General features: G+C 42.2%; 1 protein-coding gene across 1 annotated transcript in view; it reads left to right on the top strand.

Moving 5' to 3' along the window:
* ROCK1 (Rho associated coiled-coil containing protein kinase 1) overlaps nt 1–25,366 on the top strand; it is a 4,526,103-nt gene that overhangs the window by 3,960,193 nt on the left and 540,544 nt on the right. Inside the window, exon 26 of the mRNA XM_044065727.1 lies at nt 8,900–9,065. Coding sequence (XP_043921662.1) covers nt 8,900–9,065 — 166 coding nt within the window. The remainder of the gene's footprint in view (nt 1–8,899; nt 9,066–25,366) is intronic.

The following is a 25,366-nucleotide window of genomic DNA, read 5'->3' as shown; positions in this document are numbered from 1 at the left end:
GAAACCCCCTTCAGGCTTATAAATGCCCTAGGGCAGATAGCCTAGTATGAACCTATGAACTAAATGACATAAGTTTGAGTTTCAAACTTCATATCTTTCAGAAAATGCTTACACAAATCCTGTTATTCTAGCAACTTTCTAAGTTAATACGAGCAGCATTTCAAATCTGTTCATATCTTAGGGCCTTTATCCCTCATTGTTTGTCTTTGTCAGATTTCTTACACTAAAAAAATGAGATGTTAGCATTTTCCTGATGTTTTGCAACCTTATAAGTATGCATTCGGGGGGTGTGGTGTTGTCTCCCTTACACTTTAGAGTCCATGGGGGCTTTTCCCTTCAAAAAAAAAAAAACTTTGGTGCGGTTTGCTGAAAGTGACTTTCAGCAAATATTTCTAGTGCCTCTTGTCCATTGAGGAAGTATCACAATTATCATGAATTCCTCCCTGACTCTTCTGCTTATCTGTCTGTATCTCTCCTTTTTTTATTTCCAGTATCTTTGTTTGGATTTTCATGAAGAAATAACAAACACTTCTTAAATATCTGATGAGCATAAGTACATAAAGAATGTTTTGTTTATAACACAGTGAAGAATTAATAGAAAAAAGAAAATAACATAACTGTGAACCTGTGAACCTATAACAACTATATACAAGTGCCCTAACATGAGTTCAGTTAATACATTGGCAATAATACATAATATGGTCTCAAAGGTAAAAGAATAAAAGAAAAACAAGACTTGAGTAATAAATCTTCTCTTTGTTAACAAAGGTTAATATGTAGATATGTCTAGCATAAATTATTGGAATATGTGGTTAGAAAGTGTTTTCCACAACCGAGCGTAATAAGAACCTTTGCTTTGGCTGTGAACTATTAATTTATGAGCCATTATATATTTAATTACCCTAGTTTTAAAGCATTGCCATGATGCATTTGATCTGTCACGCCAGTTTTATGAGATATATAACTTCATTGATGAAAAAATGGTAATTAAAATATGTAGTTTTTGTTTAAGATAGTCCCATGGGGGAATGTGTAAAATAGTGAACTCTCATGCCACATTAGTTTTTCGTACCCCATGTTTTCAAGTCTGACCCTTAATGAGCACCCTAACTTATATGAACATTTACAGCTCCAAATTATAGGCTCTTTGGTCTTGAAAGTATAGACAGTTTGGAGAACATGTGGAATAAAATGAGTCTGACATGCGTTAAGTGGGCATTAACTACCATGAATTGGGTATGCATGAGTTTTTTAAAAGGGATTAGTTTTAAAGAAAGCTTACTTGATTGAAATTTCTGGTTACATTGAATTGTAGGTTGCATTTTGGACCATAGTCTGAGTATAAGATATTATCTCGGTATGTAACAGCTGTGATTAATTTACATGTATTTGTTAACATTTTCTTTTTAAGTGTGAACATATTCCATAACTCCTTACAGAGAATTATATTAATGTGCTCTATTTTTGGGTCTCCTAGTAGAGTTCATGTCATTTCCTGTTTTAGTATAACTAGTTAGCTTTTAGGAAGGTATAATGCAATTCTGAGATCATTAGTAGAAAGGTTTTTATGATAATAAATGTCTAATTTCTTAATTTCTCTGATTAACGGGTAATTGTTCAGGTTTAACATAGTGTTATTTAATTTAAAATTTAGATTGAGGTGGAGTGGTGTGAAAAGTTAAAAGGACTTGTTAGATTTAGTGATTCAGTGTATATTTTGCAAGATAGTTGTCATATTTGTAAGCAGTTATTTAATTTGATTCTACCCATATTTTCTTTATTGAGGAAGGGTTAGAGCCCCAAGTTTGGTTTTGGAATCTGTTACTAGATTATTCCGTATTTTTACCCAAATATAGCTTCATTTTATTTTATTTGAACAATAACCAGAGATTGCTATGTTTGAAATCCGGTAGACCTAAGCCACCAGTCTTTTTAGGATAAGTAAATTTTTGATTGCTAATACAGATTGATTTAGGTTCCCAAAGGGATTTAGAAAGATTTACATTTAAAGTTTTGAAAAAAAATTTAGGTATTATTACATTAGTTGCATTAAATTGAAGCAGTAGTCTAGGTAGTATATTCATTTTAATAATGGCCACCTTTGACAGTAGAGGGAATTTTATTTTTTTTCCATCTGAGGATATCCTGTTCAATTGTCCAAAGTTTTGTTAAGTTAATCTGGTAAAACTTTTTTGGGTCATGACAAAACTATATATCCAAATATTTCAGTGTCATTTACTGTCTGTCTAGCTATCTAAACCATGAATACCACTAAAGTCCTCTGTGAATCACATAATGTTAGGTGAACACTCACTTAAAAGCAAAGATAAATGTGATCCATATGTGAGTTAACAGAGCTTTATCTGTCAGCTGTTAACTGTAAATACTTTCATCCATGGTTAGAACTTCATCACATGGCTTTAAAAACAAACATTAAAAATATTGCTAGTAATTGTGCAGTGTGTCACAAATAAAAACATCAAAGCAAGTTGAAATGCAGTCATAAAAAGATATTGAGTCTGTATACAGTATGTGTACATGGTCTGCACCTGTCAAATCCATGTTTTGCAGAAACTTCATCCAGGCAGAAGCTGTGAATGATTGACTTGTATTTGCACAGTTCATTCCCATGTAACACCAGTGGAGAAGAAAAATTCCTTGACCAATAAGAGGACTTTGTAATGGGGTCAGAGAAGTAGGAATGTTATAATTCTAACTTAAGAAGTGGATGCTAAGAGTGGTTGATGATGAGGCTTCTGTTGAGGTGATCCGAGATGAAGCTGACAATATGGGAATCAGGGTATCTGTATCTTTTTCATTTCCTGTTACTTTGTTGCAACACTTAACAAAATCCCATTTGTCCAGTTAGGGTCTTGATTGTCCTAAAAACTTGTTTTGCCTTTAACTAAAGAGGTTGTTGTAAGTAAAAATTCAGTGACATCTGAATTTTCTGATTTAGACTTTAAAATACAAAATGCATCTTGTAAGTACATTATGGCATCAAGGGGTGTGTATTTAAATTTTGCTAATGCAGTAACACTAGATTTCTGGGTTGTTTTAACACCACCATGTTCATCGTGTTTCACTGTTGCAGTCATTACACTTGGATTATCCTGCTGGCAGGCGACCCACAGTCGGACCGAGTTCCAAAGTCTTGGTCCGGCGTCGGTTGCTGTCGCTTCTTCCCTCACGTCAGTGCGCCAGGGGTATAAAAGTTGCAACTGACGCCATTTTCTCCAGTCTTTCTTGCTGCGCGGTGCCCGAAGCAAAAGCCGTTCGCAAGTGCCGGTCGGCCGACTCCTGAGATTTTCATAGTTGAATTTCAGAACCGAAGTCTTCAATAAAGCTAAGTACCCCGTTGGGGAAACTTTTTCTTGCTCCAGTCCGATGTCAGTAAAAGTTAATAATTGTATTTCTTGTGTGGAAGCAAATACCTCATAAGGACTTTCACTCTTACTGCATTCCTTGCCTAGGCCCTGATCACGACATTACTAGTTGTCGGTTTTGTGCTAGATTCAATAAACGCACTATTAAACGTCGGTTTGATTTTGCTTTACATTATTTTGGACGAAGATTGAATTATATAATGCCGTCGGAACAGCCGACGACCGGAATGTATAAAAAACTTAAAGGCAAAGAAAAAGACAGGCATCCGAGGTCCAAAACCGACGACGAAACCTCTTCTAGGCCAGTTGCTGGTTCGCTGGTTCTCAGTGAGGTGCTTTCGCAGCCCCTGACACCCGCTACCTCAGAGCCACAGGCCGTAACCGACAGCCACGTGGAGGCCCCGAGGCCTGTGGAAACTCAAGGTATTGGGCCTACGGAAGCTATACCCTCAGATGGGTCCGGAGCCGCTGAGCAGGCACCGGCTTCTGAGGGTGTCTTCATACCTTCACAGCTTACAATTAAGGCTACTACAGCAGCAAAGGCAGAGTCAAAAACACCATTAAAGACAAGGAAACAAGTGCAACATTCTCCAGAACAGTCATCCATGCCAAAGAAACAGATGCTTAAAATGGCCGAAGACCTTATTACTTTAATCAGGGGCTCCCATCCCCCTCCTGACAAAAGGCCTAGGCAAGACACTGATTATGATTCCTCTGATCAGGTTTCCATTTCCTCTGGGTCTTCTTCTGATTAGGGCTATTCTCTCGCTCTCTATGAGGACTCTGATGCTGAAGAGTCCATTCCTTCAGCCTCTCCGCCTGAGGATTATTCTTTTGGGGAAACCCTGCACACCATGAGGGAACATTTCCATTGGGAGAGCCAGGATTACTCATAATCCAAGAAAAGGCTCAGAGATTTCCTTTTATTGCCTCAGCACAGGCCCCTGGCTATCTCCCCTGTGCTTGATATTGTAGATGATGATTTTTCTGAACCCAGTCTGTCTCCAGACTCTCTACCCCCTGCACCACTAAAGCCAGACAGGTACTACAGGGTCCCTGTTTCTTTACAAAAACCCTGCTGCAGACCCAGAAACTATTTCTCAGGGTCCTAAAGGGGTTAAGGCTTCCACTGCCAAAAATCCTGTTCCCTCAGATAGGGATTCCAGAGCTCTGGACAGATGGGGGAAAAAGTTTACACTTCTACTACTTTAGCTGTAAGAGCTTTAAACTGTCAGTTTTACATGCTTAAATATCAACAGTATCTCATGCCATTGTTAAAGCAGAAAATGGTTACAAATATAGAAAGTCCTGACAGTAAAGAAATGCAGGATTTATTGCATGCAGTTGAACAAGTGGGAAAGCATACTCTGCAATGTGGTTTTGATTCATTAGTGGCTTCTTGTAGAGCCGCAGTTACAGGCTCAGTTATTCAAAGGCATGCTTAGTTGAAAGAACAAAGTTTACCTCACCATGTTAAAGTAAAATTAGTAGATGCTCCACTACAGCATGATACTTTGTTTGGTGTTAAGGCAGAAGAGGTGTTAAAGAAAATGGAGGATAAAGCAAAGTCAATGCAAACGGTGAAAGATTTCTTACAGGTTCAACCACCTAGATTTAGCAGAAACTGGTCTTCAAAAAATTCGTCCTTTCCAGTGTCAGACAGGCCACAAAGAGGCAGATACAGACGTCCAAGAGGCAGATCTCAGCTCCAAGGCTCCTACAGACCTAAACAATGGGGTGCTTCAGCCCCCAAAGGAGGAGAAGACAAATCACAACCTTATAGGAAACAGTCACCATGACTTCCCTCTTCAAATGCCAAGCTCTTACCAGTTGACAGCACCCCTAGGAGCTAGCACTTTTCCCAAAAAATTTGCACTTGATCACCCAAGACCAATGGGTGCTAAATATAGTTTCTCAGGGGTACAGGTTCCACTTCCACACGCTTCCATAACAAAAAGGTATGCCAAACCTGCCACAAAACCAATGGGCAGAGGCACAAAAACAGATTGCTGCTCTTATAGATATGGGAGCCATTCAAAAAGTTCCACAAGAAGAACAGGGACAAGGATTTTACTCAAGACTTTTCTTAGTACCCAGAAAAGACAAAGCCTGGAGACCAGTACTGGACCTGTCAATCCTAAATACTTTCCTGGATGTTCCAAAATTCAAAATGTTAACACTACAACTTCTGCCCATGCTGGCCAAGGATGCTTGGCTAGTTACTTTGGATCTCAAGGAGGCATACCTGCACGTCCCAATCAGACAACCGTGCAGAAGATACCTCAGATTAATAGCAGGCTCAATGCATTACCAATTCTCTGCACTGCCTTTTGGCTTATCTACTGCGCCCAGGGTCTTCACAAAATGCTTGGCACCAGTAATTGCATTTTGCAGGCAAAAAGGAATTCAGATATATCCCTACTTGGACAACTGCCTTATTCAAGCAGAGAGCAAGGACATTCTTCTAAAGCACCTGGCGTTTGTAAAAAGATTGCTAATTTGCCTAGGGTACACAGTAAACGAAAATAAATCTAAACTAGTGCCCTCTCAAGAGATAATATTCCTGGGTGCAAGCTTAAATACAACTGCCCCGATGGCTTATCTCACGCCAGACAAACAAAAGCAACTGACTCATTACTTTCAAATGATGGCTACAAAGACCCAGCTCCCTGCAAGAAAAATTCTGCAGGCTCTGGGTTTATTGGCATCCTGCATTCTACTAATTCCATATGCAAAACTGCATATGAGGGAAATACAGTGGTATCTAAAAAGTGTTTGGACTCAGCATTGTCACAGCCTAGAGACAATCATAACCTTGATCCCCTGCCTACAACAGGAGTTTCGATGGTGGTCCCAGGCCTGTCACCACAACAAGGGACAGCCTTTCACCTTACCTACAGCCAGGCAGACAATAACAACAGATGCATCGGATTATGCCTGGGGAGCACATATGGCAGGACAGTGTATTCAGGGCACGTAGCCCAAGGAACAAATCCATCTTCATATCAATCAAAAAGAGATGCTAGCTGTACAGAATGCCCTGACAGCCTTCAAGGACCTAATACATCCAGGACAACTATTAATAAAGACGGACAATTCCACAGTTATGTGGTACATAAACAAGCAAGAGGGCACACATTCCTGCCCCCTATGCAGACAAGCCATGACTTTGTGGAACACAGCACTGACCTTCCAGGTACATCTGCAAGCTTAATTCCTGCCAGGAACAAAAAATACACTGGCAGACAAACTAAGCAGAAATCTCATGGATCCTCATGAATGGAAGCTAAATCCACAAGTGTTCAACATGATAACAAGGGAATGGGGACGCCCAGACACAGATCTTTTCGCCTCCCCTCACAATTGCCAAATACAGAAATTTTGCAGAATGACTTTTCACTCTCAAGCATGGAAAATGGATGCTCTGTCATTCAGCTGGAAAAACCTGACAGTCTATGCCTTCCCTCCGATGCCTCTTCTCACCAAGGTGCTTCTAAAAGTCAGACAAGAGAGGCCAAAAATGATCCTGATTGCACCAGACTGGCCACGCCAGCACTGGTACCCAATCCTAAAGACTTTGTCCCAAGGCCCACCTTGGCCTCTACCTCAAATCCCTCATCTTCTGACACAGCAAAACAATCAGATTCTGCACAGTCAACTCAGAACCTTAAACCTGGCAGCATGGCAGATAATGTAGCCATTCAGACTGCATCTCTCTCAAAAGCTGTTATGGATGTAATTTTGGATGCCAGGAGGCCCAGCACTAGGAAATCTTATGCAGTAAAATGGAAGAGATTCTGTGCTTGGAACCAGGCACAAGGGCTCGACCCACTGGTCCTTAATGTACCTCAGATTTTGCAATACTTGACTAAGATGTTGGACAAAGGCCTTTCTTTTTCATCTATTAAAATCCATGCCTCTGCCATTTCAGCTCATTACAATGTGGATCCTCCTATTTTTTCACATCCTCTACTACGACAGTACCTCAGAGGGGCAAAGAATATAAGACCCCCTAGGAGAGTACCAGTACCTACTTGGGACCTCAATTTTGTTTTAGAAAAACTAACACTGCCTCCATTTGAATCAGCCAGCACAGCTGACCTTAAATTCTTGTCATGGAAAACTGCTCTGCTCCTAGCAATAACTTCAGCAAGAAGAGTCTCAGAGTTACAGGCATTGATGGCTGTGGAACCTTTCCTCATTTTTCATCAAGACAGGGTTTCTCTTAGAACAAACCTAACATTCATGCCACAAGTGGTCTCCAATGTGGCCTTAAACCAAACCATTCATTTGCCTACTTTCTACCCAAATCCCCAGAATAAGGGGGAAAGACTTCTGCACACTTTGGATATACACAGGCAGCTACGATTTTACTTGGACAAAACAAAAGCTTTCAGAAAAACTGGGCAACTGTTTGTAGCATATGCTGCAGGATCACAAGGAAAGCCTATTACAAAGCAGACAATCTCCAAATGGATAGGACACTGCATCCGCTTCTGTTATGCACGACATGGCAAATCTGTGCCTAAGGGCATTAGGCCTCATTCTACCAGAGCAGCAGCCACTTCAGCAGCTTTCCTCAGAGGAGTACCAACCAAAGACATATTAGAAGCTGCAACCTGGAGCTCAGTGCACACTTTTACCAAGCACTACCACCTACCTCTCTACTCCAAATCCAGAGCAGGCTTTGCCACCGCAGTTCTGCAGGGCTTGTTAGCCTCGCCAAATCCAATCTAGACCCAGCCACTCAACCTCAGCTTTGGGATTCTACCCAAGTATAATGACTGCAACAGTGAAACACGATGAACGTAGTACAGTTGTATTCCTACCATAAATGTAGATGTTCGAGTGTATTCACTGTTGCAGTCCAGGTTACCCATCCACCATCCCCCTCTTTGTTGGGACTATTTCTGTACTTCTCAGCTCTGTACAACCTATGTGGTGTATTTGCTTGTAGATGAAGGAAATTTGTATAGTAATATATGCATGCTTGTTTGGCATTTTTTTATCTTTTCAGCCTTCGTATCTGGGGGCACCTGACATCTGGGGCAAGAAAAACTGAAGAAAATGGTGTCGGTTGCAACTTTTATACCCCTGGCGCACTGACGTCAGGGAAGAAGCGACAACAACCGACATCAGTTCAAGACTTTGGAACTCTGGCCAACTGCGGGTCGTCTGCCAGCAGGATAACCCAAGTGTAATGACTATAACAGTGAATACACTCGAACATCTACATTTATGGTAGGTACACAACTGTATTTTAGGGTGCACGGGACAGACTGCATAATGCACACCCTTTCATATTTTAGTGTTTGCTATTTCCTTCTTCATCGAATGCAAGCTACTTAGAGCCACACAAAAGTCAAGCTGTGTTACTTGTCTTATAGTGAGCCGAGGGTCATCATTTTTACATTTTATGTTAGTCTTTTTCTTCCAGTACTGTTGATTGACTGTATTTGTGCATAGTTTTAATCCTCTGCTCAGTTCTGACTGCTTGTTCCTTTCTTTAACAGCAATTGGCAGAAGAGTTTACAATTAAAACAGAACTCCAGATGCAGCTTGACAGTAAAGAAAGTGACATAGAACAACTGCGTAGTAAACTAATGGATCTACAGCTTCGCATGGATTCCTCAAGTGTTGCCAGTCTACAGCCAGATGAAGCTGAAACAAGTCTTGCAGGTATGAGCATTGTGAGGGCATTAAATTCATTAAAAACAGAATATGCACAGTTTAGGCAATTAGTCACTTTTCTTCTGTTAGAGTTTCTTTTTCATTAAAGAGATTTTTTTTAGAATTCTTTCTTCATCAAAAGAATCATTGGTATTTGCCAATATTTTTGAAACATTGCAAGATGAGAATGTTCCCCGAGTATTGTTTTCTTCTTGTGAACATTGTGCACTGTGTTACTCCGCCTTTGATGTACATTTCTGCAGTGACATTAATGCCTTTTCTTCTGCAGTGGCATTGTTATCTAGAACATTAATCTCTTTCTGAAACTTTCAGAGTTTTGTAATATTTAATATTGTTTTTCATTTATGTAAAGTGTATTTCTTCTGTCTTAGTGACCTACTTTGATAGTAGAGAAGGTTTTCCAGCCACTTGTTCCCATGGGTCATGTGTTTACTTTGGATCTGATGTCCTTTTCATTTTTCCTTAGTAAATGTGTTACAGATCCGAAACCCGGATCAAACTCCAACCGTACACTATAGACTTCAAATCCAACTTTCGAGCTCATCCCCCTACCCGTAATACCCTAGTGCAACTTCATTTCCCCAGATCTCATCGTCATCGTGCAGAGATGTAAGGTCCTTCTGTTGAGCATTTATTGCCATTTTTCATAAGTAAATTTATCGTTATTTACTTAAATTTTCACTTTTCTTGTTAACACCTCCCTCCCAGCTTTAGTGTCGGTCTCTTTATTTTATTTTATTACAGTATTTTCTGTTATTACTATAGTTGGTAATTGTCTCTCCTATCATCTATTACAGGGTAATTGTTTATAACCATTGTTGGTATTTTTTCTTGTTAGTCTTCTTCTCCCTTCTTTAAAAAAAAGTTTATTTTTCTCCCTTTTTCCTTTGTGTTTTTTTAGTAGGTCCTGTTCTGCTGTAGGACTGTTGATACACATTTCTCTTTCATGTCCAACAAGCCAAAAAGATTCAAAAAAGCACTTCTTGGGCATAAAATCCCTAACTCAGATGCCCACAAGGAGTGCATATATTGTGTCGGAGCCGCCCATCTTGACAGTAACTGTAGTATTTGTCCTGCGTTCAGCTCCAGGGTGTTAGCTGACATGACCAGCAAAAAATCCCTGGTTCCTCTTGTGGCTGATGTGTGTTCCTGGCCTGCTATCTCACACTCTCATTCTTCAACTTTCCTCTCCTAAGCTCACTTTGCCTACTGGCCCAGCCCCCCCTGGATATCCAAGGCCATTCCCAGGATAGCAAGTCTCACTCTGTTTGCCTGACTCCCTGCAGGGACAGTCCTATCTTTCTCCCAGAAGAGAGAGAGTTAAAGGCTTAAAGAAAGTATGTAACATGCTACTATCCCTACTGATATTTGCTTGAGAAATTGTTTTATCACTTGCCAGGTGCTAATAAAGGATCCCAGCCAGAATCACCTGCAGCCATACCTTTCTTACTGTGAATTCCCCTCATACCTGCCTCATCCTTGGCTCCTTTATTTCCCTGTATCAGAGCCGTCTTGCTCCCTACACCTATCGATCTGTTTTAGTGGTTCTCCGTACAAACTCAGGATCTGTCCAATAGGTGGCAGTGTCTACCCATCTATAACCCCTCTTCCATCACTCTTTCCCACGCACTACAATATAACATATTAATAGTCTTCTCTCTCTTAACTGCTAAGTAACAGGTCTACCCATCTCCACCTCTGGAATCTGTTTTCTCCTTTCCCTTCGTACTGTACCCCAAGAATCCCTTTAACCACCCTGCTTACCTTCCTCTGTACTTACCTTCACCAGACTGTTTTTCACACTGTCCTGTTGCCTACCTTCCTTGGGAGTAACCCGCTCCGTCCGTCCTGTGGGTTCACTCCGCTCTCCTGCCCTACCCCCAAATCGCACCCACCCCCATTGCATCTACACTTATACTCACCTAACCACTTCTACTTCCTCTCTACCTATTACACCCCACCCCTTTCACCACCATCTTCTTCCTACCCCCTCCCCTACACACCACTAACCACTCCTACTTCCTCTCTACATATTACACTCCACCCCTTTCACCACCATCTTCTTCCTACCCCCTCCCCTACACACTATCTCCTCACACTTCCCTTCATATTTAATATGGCAATAACTATTTCTGACCCTTTCCCTACACTATATATTTTACTTTATCAAAGCATCAACATGCTTACAAAACTTACATCATTCTCAATTTAACTACTACTTCTTCTGAACCTTACTTATATCCACTACCTTACCCAGCCCAGCTCCACAAACCACACACCATTCCTTCACACAACCAACTCACTCCCTACAACTCACTTGCACTGATTTGTCTCAATCTCCCCTGGACTGTATCCCATTAACATCCATATATTTTTCACTACAAACTAAGCACTCCTTATAAACTCTCTAGCCCCTCTCTAACCTCCAATATCCACACAAATCTAACAATATACAACATACAAACAAGGCAATCCAAACACCTCATCAGCATAATCCAACACCTAACAACCATACTTATATCTGGAGATATACACCCTAACCCAGGCCCAGACACCACTCCCTCTACATCTAAATCCATCCTACTAGCTTCTGTAAATGCCCAAAGCATAGCTAACCAAATCCCCAACCTCCATGCCTGGCTTTTCCTTAACAAACCTGACATCTTAGCTATCTCTGAAACCTGGTTAAGACCCCATATAAAAGATGCTGAAATAGTACCACCTAACTACTCCATCATCAGAAAAGACAGGGCCCACAAAAAGGGTGGTGGAGTAGCTCTACTCTATTCATCCTCCCTATCCATTACTCCCTATAACAAACCAATTCCTCACTTCACCATTGCAGAATTAATATTAGCTCTATTTCAATTAAATAAACACAGACACATATGCATAGCCTCACTTTACATCCCCCCTGGAGACAATATCTCAGTACTTGAAGATATCCTGTCCTGGCTTTTTTTACGAATATCACTAATGAAACTATTATCATGGGAGACACAAATATTAATTGGTCCTCCATTCATTCCCCTACACACCCACTAAACATCAACCTATATAAGTACTCTCAGCTCATCAACTTCACTACCAGGCCCTCTAAAGACTTCTCCAGTGGCAGCACCCTAGACTGGATCTTAGTCTGTCACCCCCACTACTACCCTCATAGTGGAACTCTTCCTGATTTCCTCAGCGACCACCGTCCCATTTTCACTAGACGTCTTCCTTCTCCATAACAAGCAACTCATAATTACATCAGCACTCACTACCTAAAAAACTTCAACCCAAAAGCCTTCTCAGACTCCCTAAAATCAATAAATTGGAACCCTCTAAAAACTCTACCCCTGGATAATGCTGTTGCACACTTCAGTACAACTTTCCTAAAACTGCTTGAGAGTTTTGCCCCCATAAAAAACAAATGAATAAGAAACAATACCGCCCCCTGGATGACAAAAAAAACACACTAACTGCCATGCGACTTAGAGACAAAGCCTGGGTACGTTACCAAAGAAATAAAACTCCCACCACCCTTAATGAATTCAAAACACTTTGCAATAGAGTTAAAAAGCTTATCACAGCAGATCGACAGAATTACTTCTCCCTTACTCCAAAACAACCATAAAACCAATCCTCAAAAATTCTGGAAAGGCATCACTACCCTCCTAAAACCCGGCTCAACGGAAAACCCAAGCCCAGACTCAAATGCACTAGATATAGATCTGGCCACCCAATTCAACTCTTTTTTCATAGACTCTATTCCCAAACTAACCTCATCCTAACAACACCTCACCCCCTATTTCTCTCCAGTCTCTCAACTCCCACCATTCTCCATAAAACCTATTCCTACTTCTGCCATAAAAAAACTCCTGCAAAAGCTAAAACCATGCACCAATGCCCCCGATAACATTCCCTCATTCTTCCTCAGCATAGCTACCGAAGCCATTGCCTTTCCCCATCAGCATCGTAATCAGTCGCTGAATCCAAGAACGTCTTGTACCCAAACTCTGGAAAAGGGCTTTCATCATTCCTTTGCACAAAGGAGGCAATAATAACAATATTACTAACTTCCGTTCCATCGCCATCCTCTCTCCTTTATCAAAACTCCTAGAGAAATGTATCCATCTTCAACTCCTTCCCTGTATCTTAGACAATAACTTACTAACTTCCACACAACATGGATTCAGACCCATTCACAGCACCATGACTGCCCTCCTTACCTTCCTGGAAACTGTAAATAAAGCCAGAGATTCTGGCTCTACTGTATCTAACCTCCTTCTTGACCTCTCTAAGACCTTCAATACTATCTCTCACAACCTTCTCCTGACTAAACTATCTAACCTAAACCTATCCCCTTCCTCTCTCAATTGGTTCACCAGCTATCTCTCCAACAGGCAACGAGCTGTCAAGTGGAAAAAAGCCATCTCCTCTTTCCTTAACACCCCCACTGGTTTCCCCCAGGGTTCCATTTCGGGTCCTACTACATTTCTCATCCCTTCCCTCCTTTATGGTGCCCCTCTCCTAACAAACCTGCAATCATCTCTCAAAACAAAACTGTCCTCTTGTTATAATAAAATTGCCAAATTTGCCACTAGGCACAAATCATCAGCCCATCACTGTGCATCTCTCCACAAACTAAACTGGCTAGAGCTTCCCAACTATCTCTCATATACTCAGCTTGCCTATGCTCACAAACTCATTTTTCATCCCTCCCTCTGTCCCTCCCTCAGCTCTACCTTTACAACGCACCAGCCACAAAGACTCCCAAGATCTAACAACCAAAACCTTATAGAACTGCACAAACCCCTTCGCTCTCCAGGACAAAACCTCCTGGCCTTTGCCCTGGCACACCTATGGAACTCCCTCCCTCCATCCATACCACCACCAACCTCCCTGCCTTTAAAAGATCACTGCACTCACATCTAACAATCCACGTGGGAATGCTCTTGCTCCCACCCCTCATAGCCTATTCTCCACTTCCTACAGGCAACTATATCATATATTACCAGACACCAAATAATAAGCCAACTGTAAGTAACCTCTTATAATTCTCAAATCCTACTATTCCATTTCAAGAACCTGTATATTTACTAAAGCAATGTTTTGTTTTTCTACAGAATTTCACCTAAAAAATTTTATTGTACCTGCTTAAATCTTGGTTTTCTACAAAATGAAACCTAAAAATTGCATTGTAACTGCTTAATCTTTGTTTTGTCTTGAACCTACAAATGACTGAAATTGTAAACTGCTGTCATCTTTTTGTAACCATTGTTTTGAAGCTTTGTCTTGAACCTACAAATGATTGAAATTGTAAACTGCTGTAATCTTTTTGTAACCTTTATTTTGGAGCTTTTCTCCCCAGGACTCCATTGAAAATGGGTTCTTATTGGCCCAATGGACTATCCTGGTTAACCAACTGCAAATAAATAAATAAATAAAATGTTGCAAATGTGTTTTGGAAAGCCTCATTCCTTCTTCTTCATCACTTTCTTTAGTGGCTCAAACCCCTAGTGAAACTTCTAAATCTGCTCCTTCTGAGTTTAGAAAATACTGTCTGCTGAAGTCCTGTAGGACTTCGTTAGAACTGCCTATAAAAATCTCAAAATCATCGGATCCAGCGTCCTCTGACTGAAGGTTCATTCTACATATCCAGAATCCTCAAATCATAAAGTTTTGGATCCAATCATAATTTCATCCTTGAGCCTCTGCATTGGACAGCTCAGGTCTGGTTCCCTCTTCAGGCACTGATAAGATAGGAGATGTGATCTACCCATACTGGAAGTCTCTGCTTCAGTGCGGGTCGCCACAGCTTCTCTGGGTCCATCTGCTTTTGAGGTTGTAGAAAGGGCCCTTTTTCTTCCTAGAGATTCAGTGTTTCATCCCTCAGATCCACTCCCTATTCCTTCTTCAGTTGTAGTAAAACGCAAACCTCTTTGCTTCCCTTAAGGACTCCTTTTGAACCTCTTGTAAAAACAGATCCAAAAACAATGAAACAGAGTCCAAACTGGCCGAAATCTTTTATTATAAAATGTAAGCGCTTTCAGGTTAAAAAACCCTTCATCAGACAAGCTTCACATAACCATTACAGTCTTTAAATATTAAAACAGTTTTAAAATCAACCAATTACTTTCTGTACTTGACCTGCCTTTTCTTTAAGGCTGGTTTTAAATGTACAAAACTAGTTAACCCAGGTGGGTTGTCAGCAGCCAAGTGTATAATCCGTCTCAATTCTGCATACTCTGTGTCCAGTCAGTTCACGTAGAGGAACTCCCCCTCTCTTTTGATACCTCCCCTGAACGTCCCCAGAGGAGTTCCATCGGAAGAGAACATGCAAGAGGAGGCACATAGATTCCCTGTTTGAATCTCTCACTGAGGATACTGATTTTGGGGAAGGAGAAGGGTCCCCCAGATCACCATAGGATGATATCTCCTTTGCAGACATATTTGAGATCCTTAAGCAGAAAGGTGGTTGGTCTTCCGATAATCCATCTCCTGAGAAATCAGAATTTTTGGAAGCTTTTGGCTCTGGTCCATCTACATCTTGGGTTACCCCCCCCTCCCCCCAGAGGATGAGCTCATTAATATAGTGTCCCACCAGGCATGGAAAGAGATGGATACCATTGAGCCAATACAGCAATAACCTGATAAATTCCTAACTACCCCTAAGGATAGACCCCACTGGAGAAAGGAATCACAGTAGATGCTGTGATGATGGTGGCAGCCACTAAAAAAGCTTTAGCAGAACAGAGCTGTTCTGTACATCCACCTATCAGAGTCTAGGGCGCTGGATCGATACAGAAAGTGAGTCTTTACCTGAGTGACATTCACCTCGAGATCTCTTAACTACCTGACACATTTCACAAAACTATAGAGAAATTTGACCAAAGAAAAATCATTTCTCTCTCCAAGTCTATGTCTGCAGATAATTTCAAAAGCTTATCTTCTCAGCTGGCCACTCTTTTGTCAGTTTCCAATGCATCCATAAGGTTAATGTCTCATGCAGCTGAAGGCAGCTCATGAGCTGCCAGTTTAGGCATTGCCCTAAGGAGACATGCTTGGATGCAGCTATGTGACTTTGCAGAGCCTTTCAAGACGTCTTTCATCAACACTCCCTTTGATGGAGCATCTCTATTTGATCCATCTGTGAATGAGATGCTTACCTACAGTGAACAAGAAGGAAAGACCCTCTCTGCCATCAAAATCAAGTTTTCTACCCCTCAGTGAACCTTCTCTAGAAATCAGGGAGACAGTAAGAAAATGAGGATGTTCGTATTTCACTGTTGCAGTCATCACACTTGGGTTATCTGCCTGCAGGTAGCCCTCAGTCGACCCGAATGCCAGAGTCTTAGGATTTCTGCATCAGATGCTGTCGCTTCTTCCATGACGTCAGGTCGTCAGGGGTATAAAACAGCCAGGTGACGGCATTAAATCAGCCTTTCTTGCCGAGAAGGAGTCCAAAGCAGTTCACAACTGCCGGTCAGCCGCTACCTGAAATTTTCGTTTTTGAGTTTGTAATCCTGAAGTCTTCTAAAGCTAAGTACCCCGTTGGGGATCCTTTTTTCTTGCTCTAACCAATGTCAGAAAAAGTTAACAATTGTCTTGCCTGTGGAAAGCAAATACCTCACATAGATTTTCCTTCTTACTGCGTCACCTGTTTAGGCCCAGACCACGATGTCCCTCGCTGTTGGTTTTGTGCCCAAACGCCTGATCCATTCGTCGTCGGGCTATCTTTGTTGCTAAATTCTTTCACTGTCATTCTCCGTATTCCGAAATGGCTTCAATAAGCCAACCGACTACCGATCTTCTGAAAAAACTTAAAGATAGAGACAGACCGTATAGATCGAAAACTGCCGACGACGCTTCCGTTAAGCTAGTTGCCAGTCCGCCAGTAGTCAGTGGGGTGCCTTTGCAGCCCCTGATGCCTGGTTCTACAGATTTGCAGGCCTCTGCTGAGACCCATTCGAAGTCCAGTATGCCACGAGATGCTTTTTCGACTATGGAACCTGCCGATGTCTCTAATGGGTCTGGAGCCACTGTGCAGGCACTGGCTTCTGAGGGTGTATTCTGACCTACTGATGTTCGAATTAAACAGACGACTTTGTTTTTAGCTAAAACTACCGAGTTTCTGAGGCCCAGAGTAAGCCCTACGCCTAGAAAACCTACGACCAAAGTGCATGCTCAAGCTCCCATGCCCCAAAAACAAATGCTTAGAATGGCTGAAGACCTTTTTACCCTAATTAGGGGAAGCCAGCCTTCCCATGCTAAGAGATAAAGAAGTGAGTTTCATTCTGATTCTACAGACCAGGAGTCCGATGACTCTGACCCTTCTGATTATCAGGACATGTCCTTATCAACCTATGAGGATTCAGATGCAGAGGAATCCATTCCCTCTGCCTCCCCTCCAGAAGATTTTTTCCTTTGGTGAAACCTTGCATACTTTAAGAGAGCATTTCTGCTGGGAATGCCAGGACTACCCTCAGTTCAAAAAGAGACGTAGAGAATTTTTAGAGTTGCCGCAGCTCAGGCCTCTAGCTATACCCCCTGTCCTGGATGTTGTAGATGATGTTTTTATGGAATCCAGATACTTTACCCCAGGCCACTAGGAAACCTAACAGGTACTACAGAGTACCTGATTCCCACAAATTTCTCTTCAAAAATCCTACTGCAGATCCAGAGACCATTTCCCAGAGACCTAAAGGTATTAAGGCTACTACAGCCAAAAAAATCCTAACCCTGCAGACAGGGATTCCAGAGCTTTAGACAGATGGTGTAAGAAGGTATATACCTCTGCAACTCTTGCCATAAGGGCATTTAATTGCCAGTTTCACATGTTGAAGTACCAGCAGCATATTATGGAACTAATTAAACAAAAAATGGTGTTACTCCCAGATTGTGCAGAAAATAAAGATTTACAAGAGTTAATGCATTCTGAAAACCAAGTTAGTAAGCATACTTTGCATTGTGGCTTTGATGCCATAGAAGCATCTTGCAGGACTGCAGTCACTGTGTCTGTACTGAGAAGGCATGCTTGGCTGAAGGAACAAACCTTGCCAGATCATGTCAAATCCAAATTACTAGACGCTCCTTTAAATAAGGACTATTTATTTGGCACCAAAGCAGAAGAGGTTCTTAAAAAGATGGAAGAAAAAGCTAAATCTATGCAAACTGTTAAAAGAATTCTTACAAGTGAAATCACCTAGATTCAGTAGGCATTGGCCTTCTAAAACCTGGTCCTTTCCAGCCCCTTCCAGGCCCTCTCGGACCAAACCCAGGGGAAGCAGGCCACCCAGACTACAGTCTCAGGGTATGCAGAGATCTAAACAGTGTAGTGCCCCCACCTCAAAAACAGGGATTGGTAAACCGTCCCCTTATGGAAAAAAATTCACAATGACTTTTCAGTTATCCTTCCCTGCCCTGCCCAATTGCTTGCCCCCCTAGGAGGAAAACTTGCCCTTCATGCAAAAAACTGGATGTCTATTACTCAGGACAGATGGGTCCTAAACATTGTATCCCAAGGGTACAGATTCTGCTTCCATACACTGCCGACCCCAAGTGGGTTTCCAGACCTTCCTCCAAACCAGTGGGCAGAGGCTGAAAAGCAAGTACTTTCCCTGATCAATATCAGAGCGATTCAACCTGTTCCGGTAGAACAAAGGGGGCAGGGTTTCTACTCCAGACTTTTCCTGGTGCCCAGAAAAGAGAGCTCTTGGTGCCCAATCCTGGATCTATCCACTGTCAACACCCTTCTGGTAGTCCCAAAATTCAAGATGCTTACCCTGCAACAGCTTTTCCCTATGCTAGCCAAGGATGCCTGGTTAGTCACTCTAGACTTAAAAGAAACTTATTTGCACATCCCCATATGGGAGTCATGCAGAAAATATCTATGCTTCAGGGCAGGTTCTGTCAGTTCTCTGCACTTCCCTTTGGCTTATCTACTGTGCCCAGAGTATTCACAAAGTGCCTGGCTCCAGCCATTGCATACTGCAGGCAGAGAAATATCCAAATTTTCCCATACTTGGATTACTGCCTGATTCAGGCAAACAATCAGGAATTGCTACTTCAGCACCTGGCATTTATAAAAAGCCTTCTCACTTCATTGGGGTACACCATCAACGAAAAGAAATCACAACTGGTGCCCAGTCAAAAGATTGTATTCCTGGGAGCAAGCTTAGACACAACTTCCCAGATGGCTTTTCTCACTTCAGAAAAACAGGTCTATCTGACAAACTACTTCAAACAAATGGCCACCAGAACCCAGCTATCTGCAAGAAAAATACTGCAAGCTGTAGGATTCATGGCCACATGTGTTCTGCTATTTCCATATGCAAGACTGCATATGAGCAAATTTCAATGGTACTTAAAAAGTCTTTGGTGCTAGCATTCTCAGGACCTGGAAACAGTCATTCCAATCATACCTTGTCTAAGGGCAGAGTTCCTTTGGTGGGCAGAAGTATGCAACCACAACTAGGGACTGCTTTTCACTCAGCCCCTTGCCTCCCAAACGCTGACAACAGACGCATAAGACTATGCATGGGCGGCTCACATGGCAGGCAAATGCATTCAGGGCCACTGGAGCCCAGCCCAGATTCTCCTGCACATCAATCGAACAGAGATGCTAGCTTTACAGAATGCTTTGACAGCCTTCAAATACCTAATCCTTCCAGGACAACTGCTTATAAAAACAGACAACACCACAGTTATGTGGTACATAAACAAGCAGGGGGAAACCCATTCTTACACACACTGCAGGTTAGCCATGGCCCTGTGGAACACAGCCTTGAGCAGCTAAGTGCATCTACAAGCTCATTTCCTGCCAGGCTAACAAAATTCACTAGCAGACGACTTATGCAGAAATCTCCTAGACCCACACAACTGGAAATTGGAGCTCAACACCTTCAAACTTCTGATCTAGATGTGGGGGATACCGGAGGTGGACTTATTTGCCTCCCCAGAGAACCACCAGTTGAGCAAATTCTGTACCAGGAACCCTCACAGCAGGGCCTGGAAGTTGGATGCCCTATCCGTTCAATGGGAAAACATTTCTATTTATGCCTTTCCACCTCTGCCCCTCCTCTCAAAAGTACTACTCAAGATAAAACAGGACAGAACAAGGGCAATTCTTATTGCCCCAGATTGGCCACGCCAGCACTGGTACCCACTCTTGCCCAGTCTGACAATGCCACCCTGGCACCTTCACCAGACTCCTACCCTGCTGTCTCAGCAGGAGGGACTGATATTGTATCCACAATTGCAATCCCTAAACCTTGCAACCTGTCTTATCCCTTGAATACACCACCAGCAACCCTCAGCAAATAGTTGCTGGATGTCATTCTTGCAGCCATAAGGCCTAGTACTAGGAAATCCTATGCTGAAAAGTGGAAAAGATATTGTTCTTGGAGCTAGTCTCAAGGGAAGGACACAGCAGTGCCCTCCTTACCTCTAATCCTGGATTACCAAGCAGAGCAACTCCACAGAGGCCTATCCTTCTCCTCCATTAAGATTCATGCCTCTGCCATCTCAGCTCATTGTAATACTGAGCCACCTCTATTTTGTCACCCTCTCATCAAACAGTTCCTGAGAGGGGCTAACAACTTAAGGCCCCCTGGGAGAGCACCCACCCCTGCCTAGGACCTTAACTTTGTACTGGAAAAGCTCACGCTTCCCCCCTTTTGAACTTGCAGGTTCAACAGAGTTAAAATTCCTCTCTTGGAAAACAGCCTTGGTTTTAGCCATAACTTCAGCAAGAAGAATGTCTTGAGTTACAGGCACTAATGGCTGTGGAATCCTTCATTATTTTCCATGCTGACAGGGTTTCCCTCAGGACTAACCCGTCCTTCTAAGGTGGTGTCCAGTGTGGCTCTAAACCAATTCATCCATTTGCCAACCTTTTTGTCCTAATCTTCAGAATAAAGGGGAAAGGATCCTGCACTCCTTGGATGTGCACATACAGCTTAGGTTCTACCTTGACAGGGCTAAACTGTTCAGAAAATCTGACCAGCTGCTAGTCAGCTTTGCTACAGGGGCAGAGGGCAAGGCCATTTCAAAGGAAACCATCTCTAAATGGATAGCACACTGCATCCATTTCTGCTACAAGCACTATGGAAAACCTACCCCACAGGGGATCAGAACCCATTCCACTAGGGTTACCCCAACCTCTACAGCATTTCTCAGAGGAGTCCCTACCAGGGACATCCTGGAAGCTGCAACCTGGAGTTCAGAAAACACCTTCACCAAGCATTACCACTTACTATATTTTCTAAATCCAGAGCTGGATTTGCTACAGCAGTCGTACAATGCCTGCTAGCCAGCCTTAATACTTCTTGACTGCCTCCACCCTTCCTCAACTTTGGGAATCAATCTGATGACTGCAACAGTGAAACACGAAGAACATAGTACAGTTGTGTATACTTACCATAAATGTAGCTGTACGACTGTATTCAATGTTGCAGTCCTGGTTACCCTCCTTCCAGCCCCCTGACTTTTCTGTGCTTTCTACCTATCCTCTTTTTTGTCCATATCTTATGACAGTTGTATTTAATTTTTACTGGAGCTGTTCCACACCATGTAATTGCTTCCTATTTTGGGGGCTCCTGACATCTGGGGCAGGAAAAACTGATGTAATGGAGTTGGCTGCATGTTTTATATACCCCCGATGACCTGACATCATGGAAGAGGTGACAGCATCCGACGCAGAAATCCCAAGACTCTGATATTCGGGCCAACTGAGGGCTACCTGCAGACAGATAACCCAAGTGTGATAATTGCAACAGTAAATACACTCGAATATCTACATTTATGGTAAGTGTACACAACTGTACTTTCCCTTTGGGCATTAAAAAATAATGTTGATCCTTTTTCTGCCCCAGTTTCAGCTGTTCTTTTTAAAGAAGAGGCTAGTTAAACTGCAATTGTCAGCCATTTAAAATATTTCATGTCTGAGATAATTTAGAAGAAGCCAAAGAATATTTTTTATGTAAAGCCTTTTTGAAATGCATTTTTCTCCTTACACCTCCAGTAAACAATCCTTCACCTCGCTGGGGATCTGACTGTGGTGCTACAAGGTTTGACTCAAAAACCCTTTGAATCTTCAGTAAAAGAATGATTTAAAATTCTGGTCATGAAAAGCAGCCTTTCCTAGTAGCTATCACTTCCATAAAAAGAATTTCTGAATGCCAGGCTTTTTCATCGAAGACTCCCTGTGTTGTTTTCCATAAAGACAGGGTTACTTTATGAACTCCCCCTTTTTTATTAGTGGCTTCTGAATGTAACATTAACTAGTCCATTCATTTACCAGTTTTTTTTCCAAACTTTTCAAAGGAATAATGCATGCGTCATCTCCTCGATGTTCACAGACAATTACATTTTTATCTACACAGAACGAAACAATTGAGAAAATCAGATCAGCTATTTGTCTCCTTCTCATCAAATTGAGTTATCCAATTTCTAAATTTACATTGGCTAAATGGATTACTGATTGCATTTCTTGGGCCTTTTCTCAACAAAGCATTTCTCTACCAAGACCACCTAAAGCCCATTCGACTAGATCCATGGCCACTTCATCTGCTTTTTGGTCAAGAACTTCTATTTATGACATTTGCACAGCAGCAACATGGTCCAATGCTCATACCTTTGTTTCTCATTACAATTTTTTCTAATATCTAGAAGTAGAGCTGCCTTTGGCGCAAAGATTCTCTGGAATATCCTTCCATGAGGGCCATCCAAGATTAATGTAGCTGGGGACTCCATCCCATTTGTTGAGGAAGAATGAAAAGGACAGCATCAGATTTAAAAGTTAAGTATTCATCATAACTAGGCATCTGTGTTGTCCATTTTCTTTCTTCCTCAACTTCCCCTCCATCCATCCACCTTCCTAAAATCTTCTGGAGGAACCTACTGGACTAATTATTTAAACTTATAGTTCCAGATTTGAGCCCCATCCTTTCAACTATCCCTTTCTTTATCCAGTTAAGGAGAATTTTATGGCAACAAACTCGATCTGAGGTATTGAGGTTCGACTATGGCATTATGGGTTGAGGAAGGAGCTTGAGAGTTGGATCCAAAGTTTATAGTAGGCAGCCGAATCAGATCCAAGAACTGGATCCATAATCCGTTCGTTGAAGAAGAATGAAAATGGACAACACAGATACCTAGATGTTCTTCGTGTTTAACTGTTGCAGTCATCACATTTGGGTTATCTGCTTGTAGTAGCCCTCAGTCGGCCTGATTATCAAAGTCTTGAGTCCTGCAAAGGTTGCTGTCTCATCTTCCATGACGTTAGGTAGTCAGGGGTATAAAGCATGCAGCTGACGCCATTACATCAGTCTTTCTTGCTGTGCTGTGCCCAAAGCAGTTCGCAAGTGCCGGTCGGCCGACTCCTGAAATTTTCATTTTCGAGTTTCAGAACCGAAGTCTTCAATTAAGCTAAGTACCCCGTTGGGGAAACTTTTTCTCTTCTCTAAACCGATGTCAGTAAAACTTAACAATTGTATTTCTTGTGGAAAGCAAATACCTCATTTTCATTCGTACTGCATTCCTTGCTTCGGCCCTGACCACAACGTACCTCGGTGTCGGTTTTGTGCCTTATTTAAACAGCAAACTATTCATCGTTGGTTTATTTACACTTCTAAATATTTTGGTACTTGGTTCAATTATCCAGAAATGGCTTCGGTAAGCCACCCGACTACCAGCATTCCGAAAAACCACAAAGATAAAGACAGAGACAGACCGCATAGGTCCAAAGCTGCCGACGACGCTAAGCCAGTTCGCCGGTACTCAGTGAGGTGCTTTCACAGCCCCTGATACCTGCTACTTCAGATTCGCAGGCCTCTACTGAGACCCATTCGGAGTCCGGGATGCTGCGAGATTCTTTTTCAACTGTGGAACCTGCGGATGTCTCTCACCTTGGACGGGTCCGGAGCCGCTGTGCAGGCACCGGCTTCTGAGAGTATATTCAGGCCTACTGACTTGTATATTAAACAGACGCCATCTACTTCTTCTTCTTCAAGGCCTAAAACTCGATCCATGCCTAGAAAAACAACGCCCAGACCACATGGTGAGGCCTCTATGCCTAAAAAACAAATGATAAGAATGGATGAAAACCTTATTATTCTAATCAGGGGAAGCCACCCTTCCCCCTCTAAGAGACCTAGGACTGATTTTCCTTATGATTCTTCTGATCAGGACTCTGAAATTTCTGTTTCCTCTGATAACCAGGATTTACCCTTATCTACCTATGATGATTCTGATGCAGAGAATTCCATTCCCTCTGCTTCCCCTCCAGAGGATTTCTCTTTTGGTGAAACCTTGCATACTCTTAAGGAGCATTTTCACTGGGAAAGCCAGGATTACTCTGACTCTAAAAAGAGGCTTAGGGATTTCTTACTCCTGCCCTAACACAGGCCTTTAGCTATACCCCCTGTACTGGACATTCTTGATGATGCCTTCTCTGAATCTAGCTTGGCCCCTGCCTCTTTACCACCTGCTCCCAGAAAACCCGATAGGTATTACAGGGTTTCTGACTCTCACAACTTTCTCTTTAAAAATCTTACTGTGAATCCTGAGACCATTTCATAGGGACCCAAGGGCATTAAGGCTACTACAGCCTAAAATCCTATTCCCTCTGATAGAGATTCCAGGATGCTGGATAGATGGGGTAAGAAGTTATACACTTCTGCAACCTTGGCCATTAGGGCCTTAAACTGCCAGTTTCATATGTGTTAAAGTATCAGCAGCATATTATTGGATTGCTTAAACAGAAAATTATGTTGATTCCTGACTGTGCTGAAAATAAAGATTTACAGGATTTAATGCATTCTGCTGAACAAGTTGGAAAACATACTTTGCATTGTGGTTTTGATTCATTAGAGGCATCTTGCAGGGCTGCTGTCACTGGGTCTGTACTTAAAAGGCATGCTTGGCTTAAGAAGCAATCTTTGCCAGATCATGTTAAAGCTACATTGCTGGATGCTCCCTTGAACCAAGACCGCCTGTTTGGGAACAAAGTAGAAGTACTTAAAAAGATGGAGGAAAAAGCTAAATCTATGCAAACTGTTAGATTTCCTGCAAGTACAGCCTCCCAGATTTAGTAGTCATTGTCCCTCTAAGAAATGGTCCTTTCCTGCCTATTCCAGGCCTTCTCAGTCCAAACCCAGAACCAGCAGAACATGCAGGCTTCAGTCCCAAGGTACTCACAGGAATAAGCAGTGGGGAGCTCCCACTTCCAAAGCAGGGAGTAGTAAGACGACCCCCCCCCCCCCCCACGGTAAACTGTCTCAATAATTTAACTTTAAAACTTC

The sequence above is a fragment of the Protopterus annectens genome, chromosome 3.part0, assembly GCF_019279795.1.
Source record: "Protopterus annectens isolate FY-2018-M chromosome 3.part0, PAN1.0, whole genome shotgun sequence".
Classification (NCBI taxonomy): Eukaryota; Metazoa; Chordata; order Ceratodontiformes; family Protopteridae; genus Protopterus; species Protopterus annectens.
Note: the sequence above shows the minus strand (reverse complement) of the source record. Positions and strands in the feature narration are given on the sequence as shown.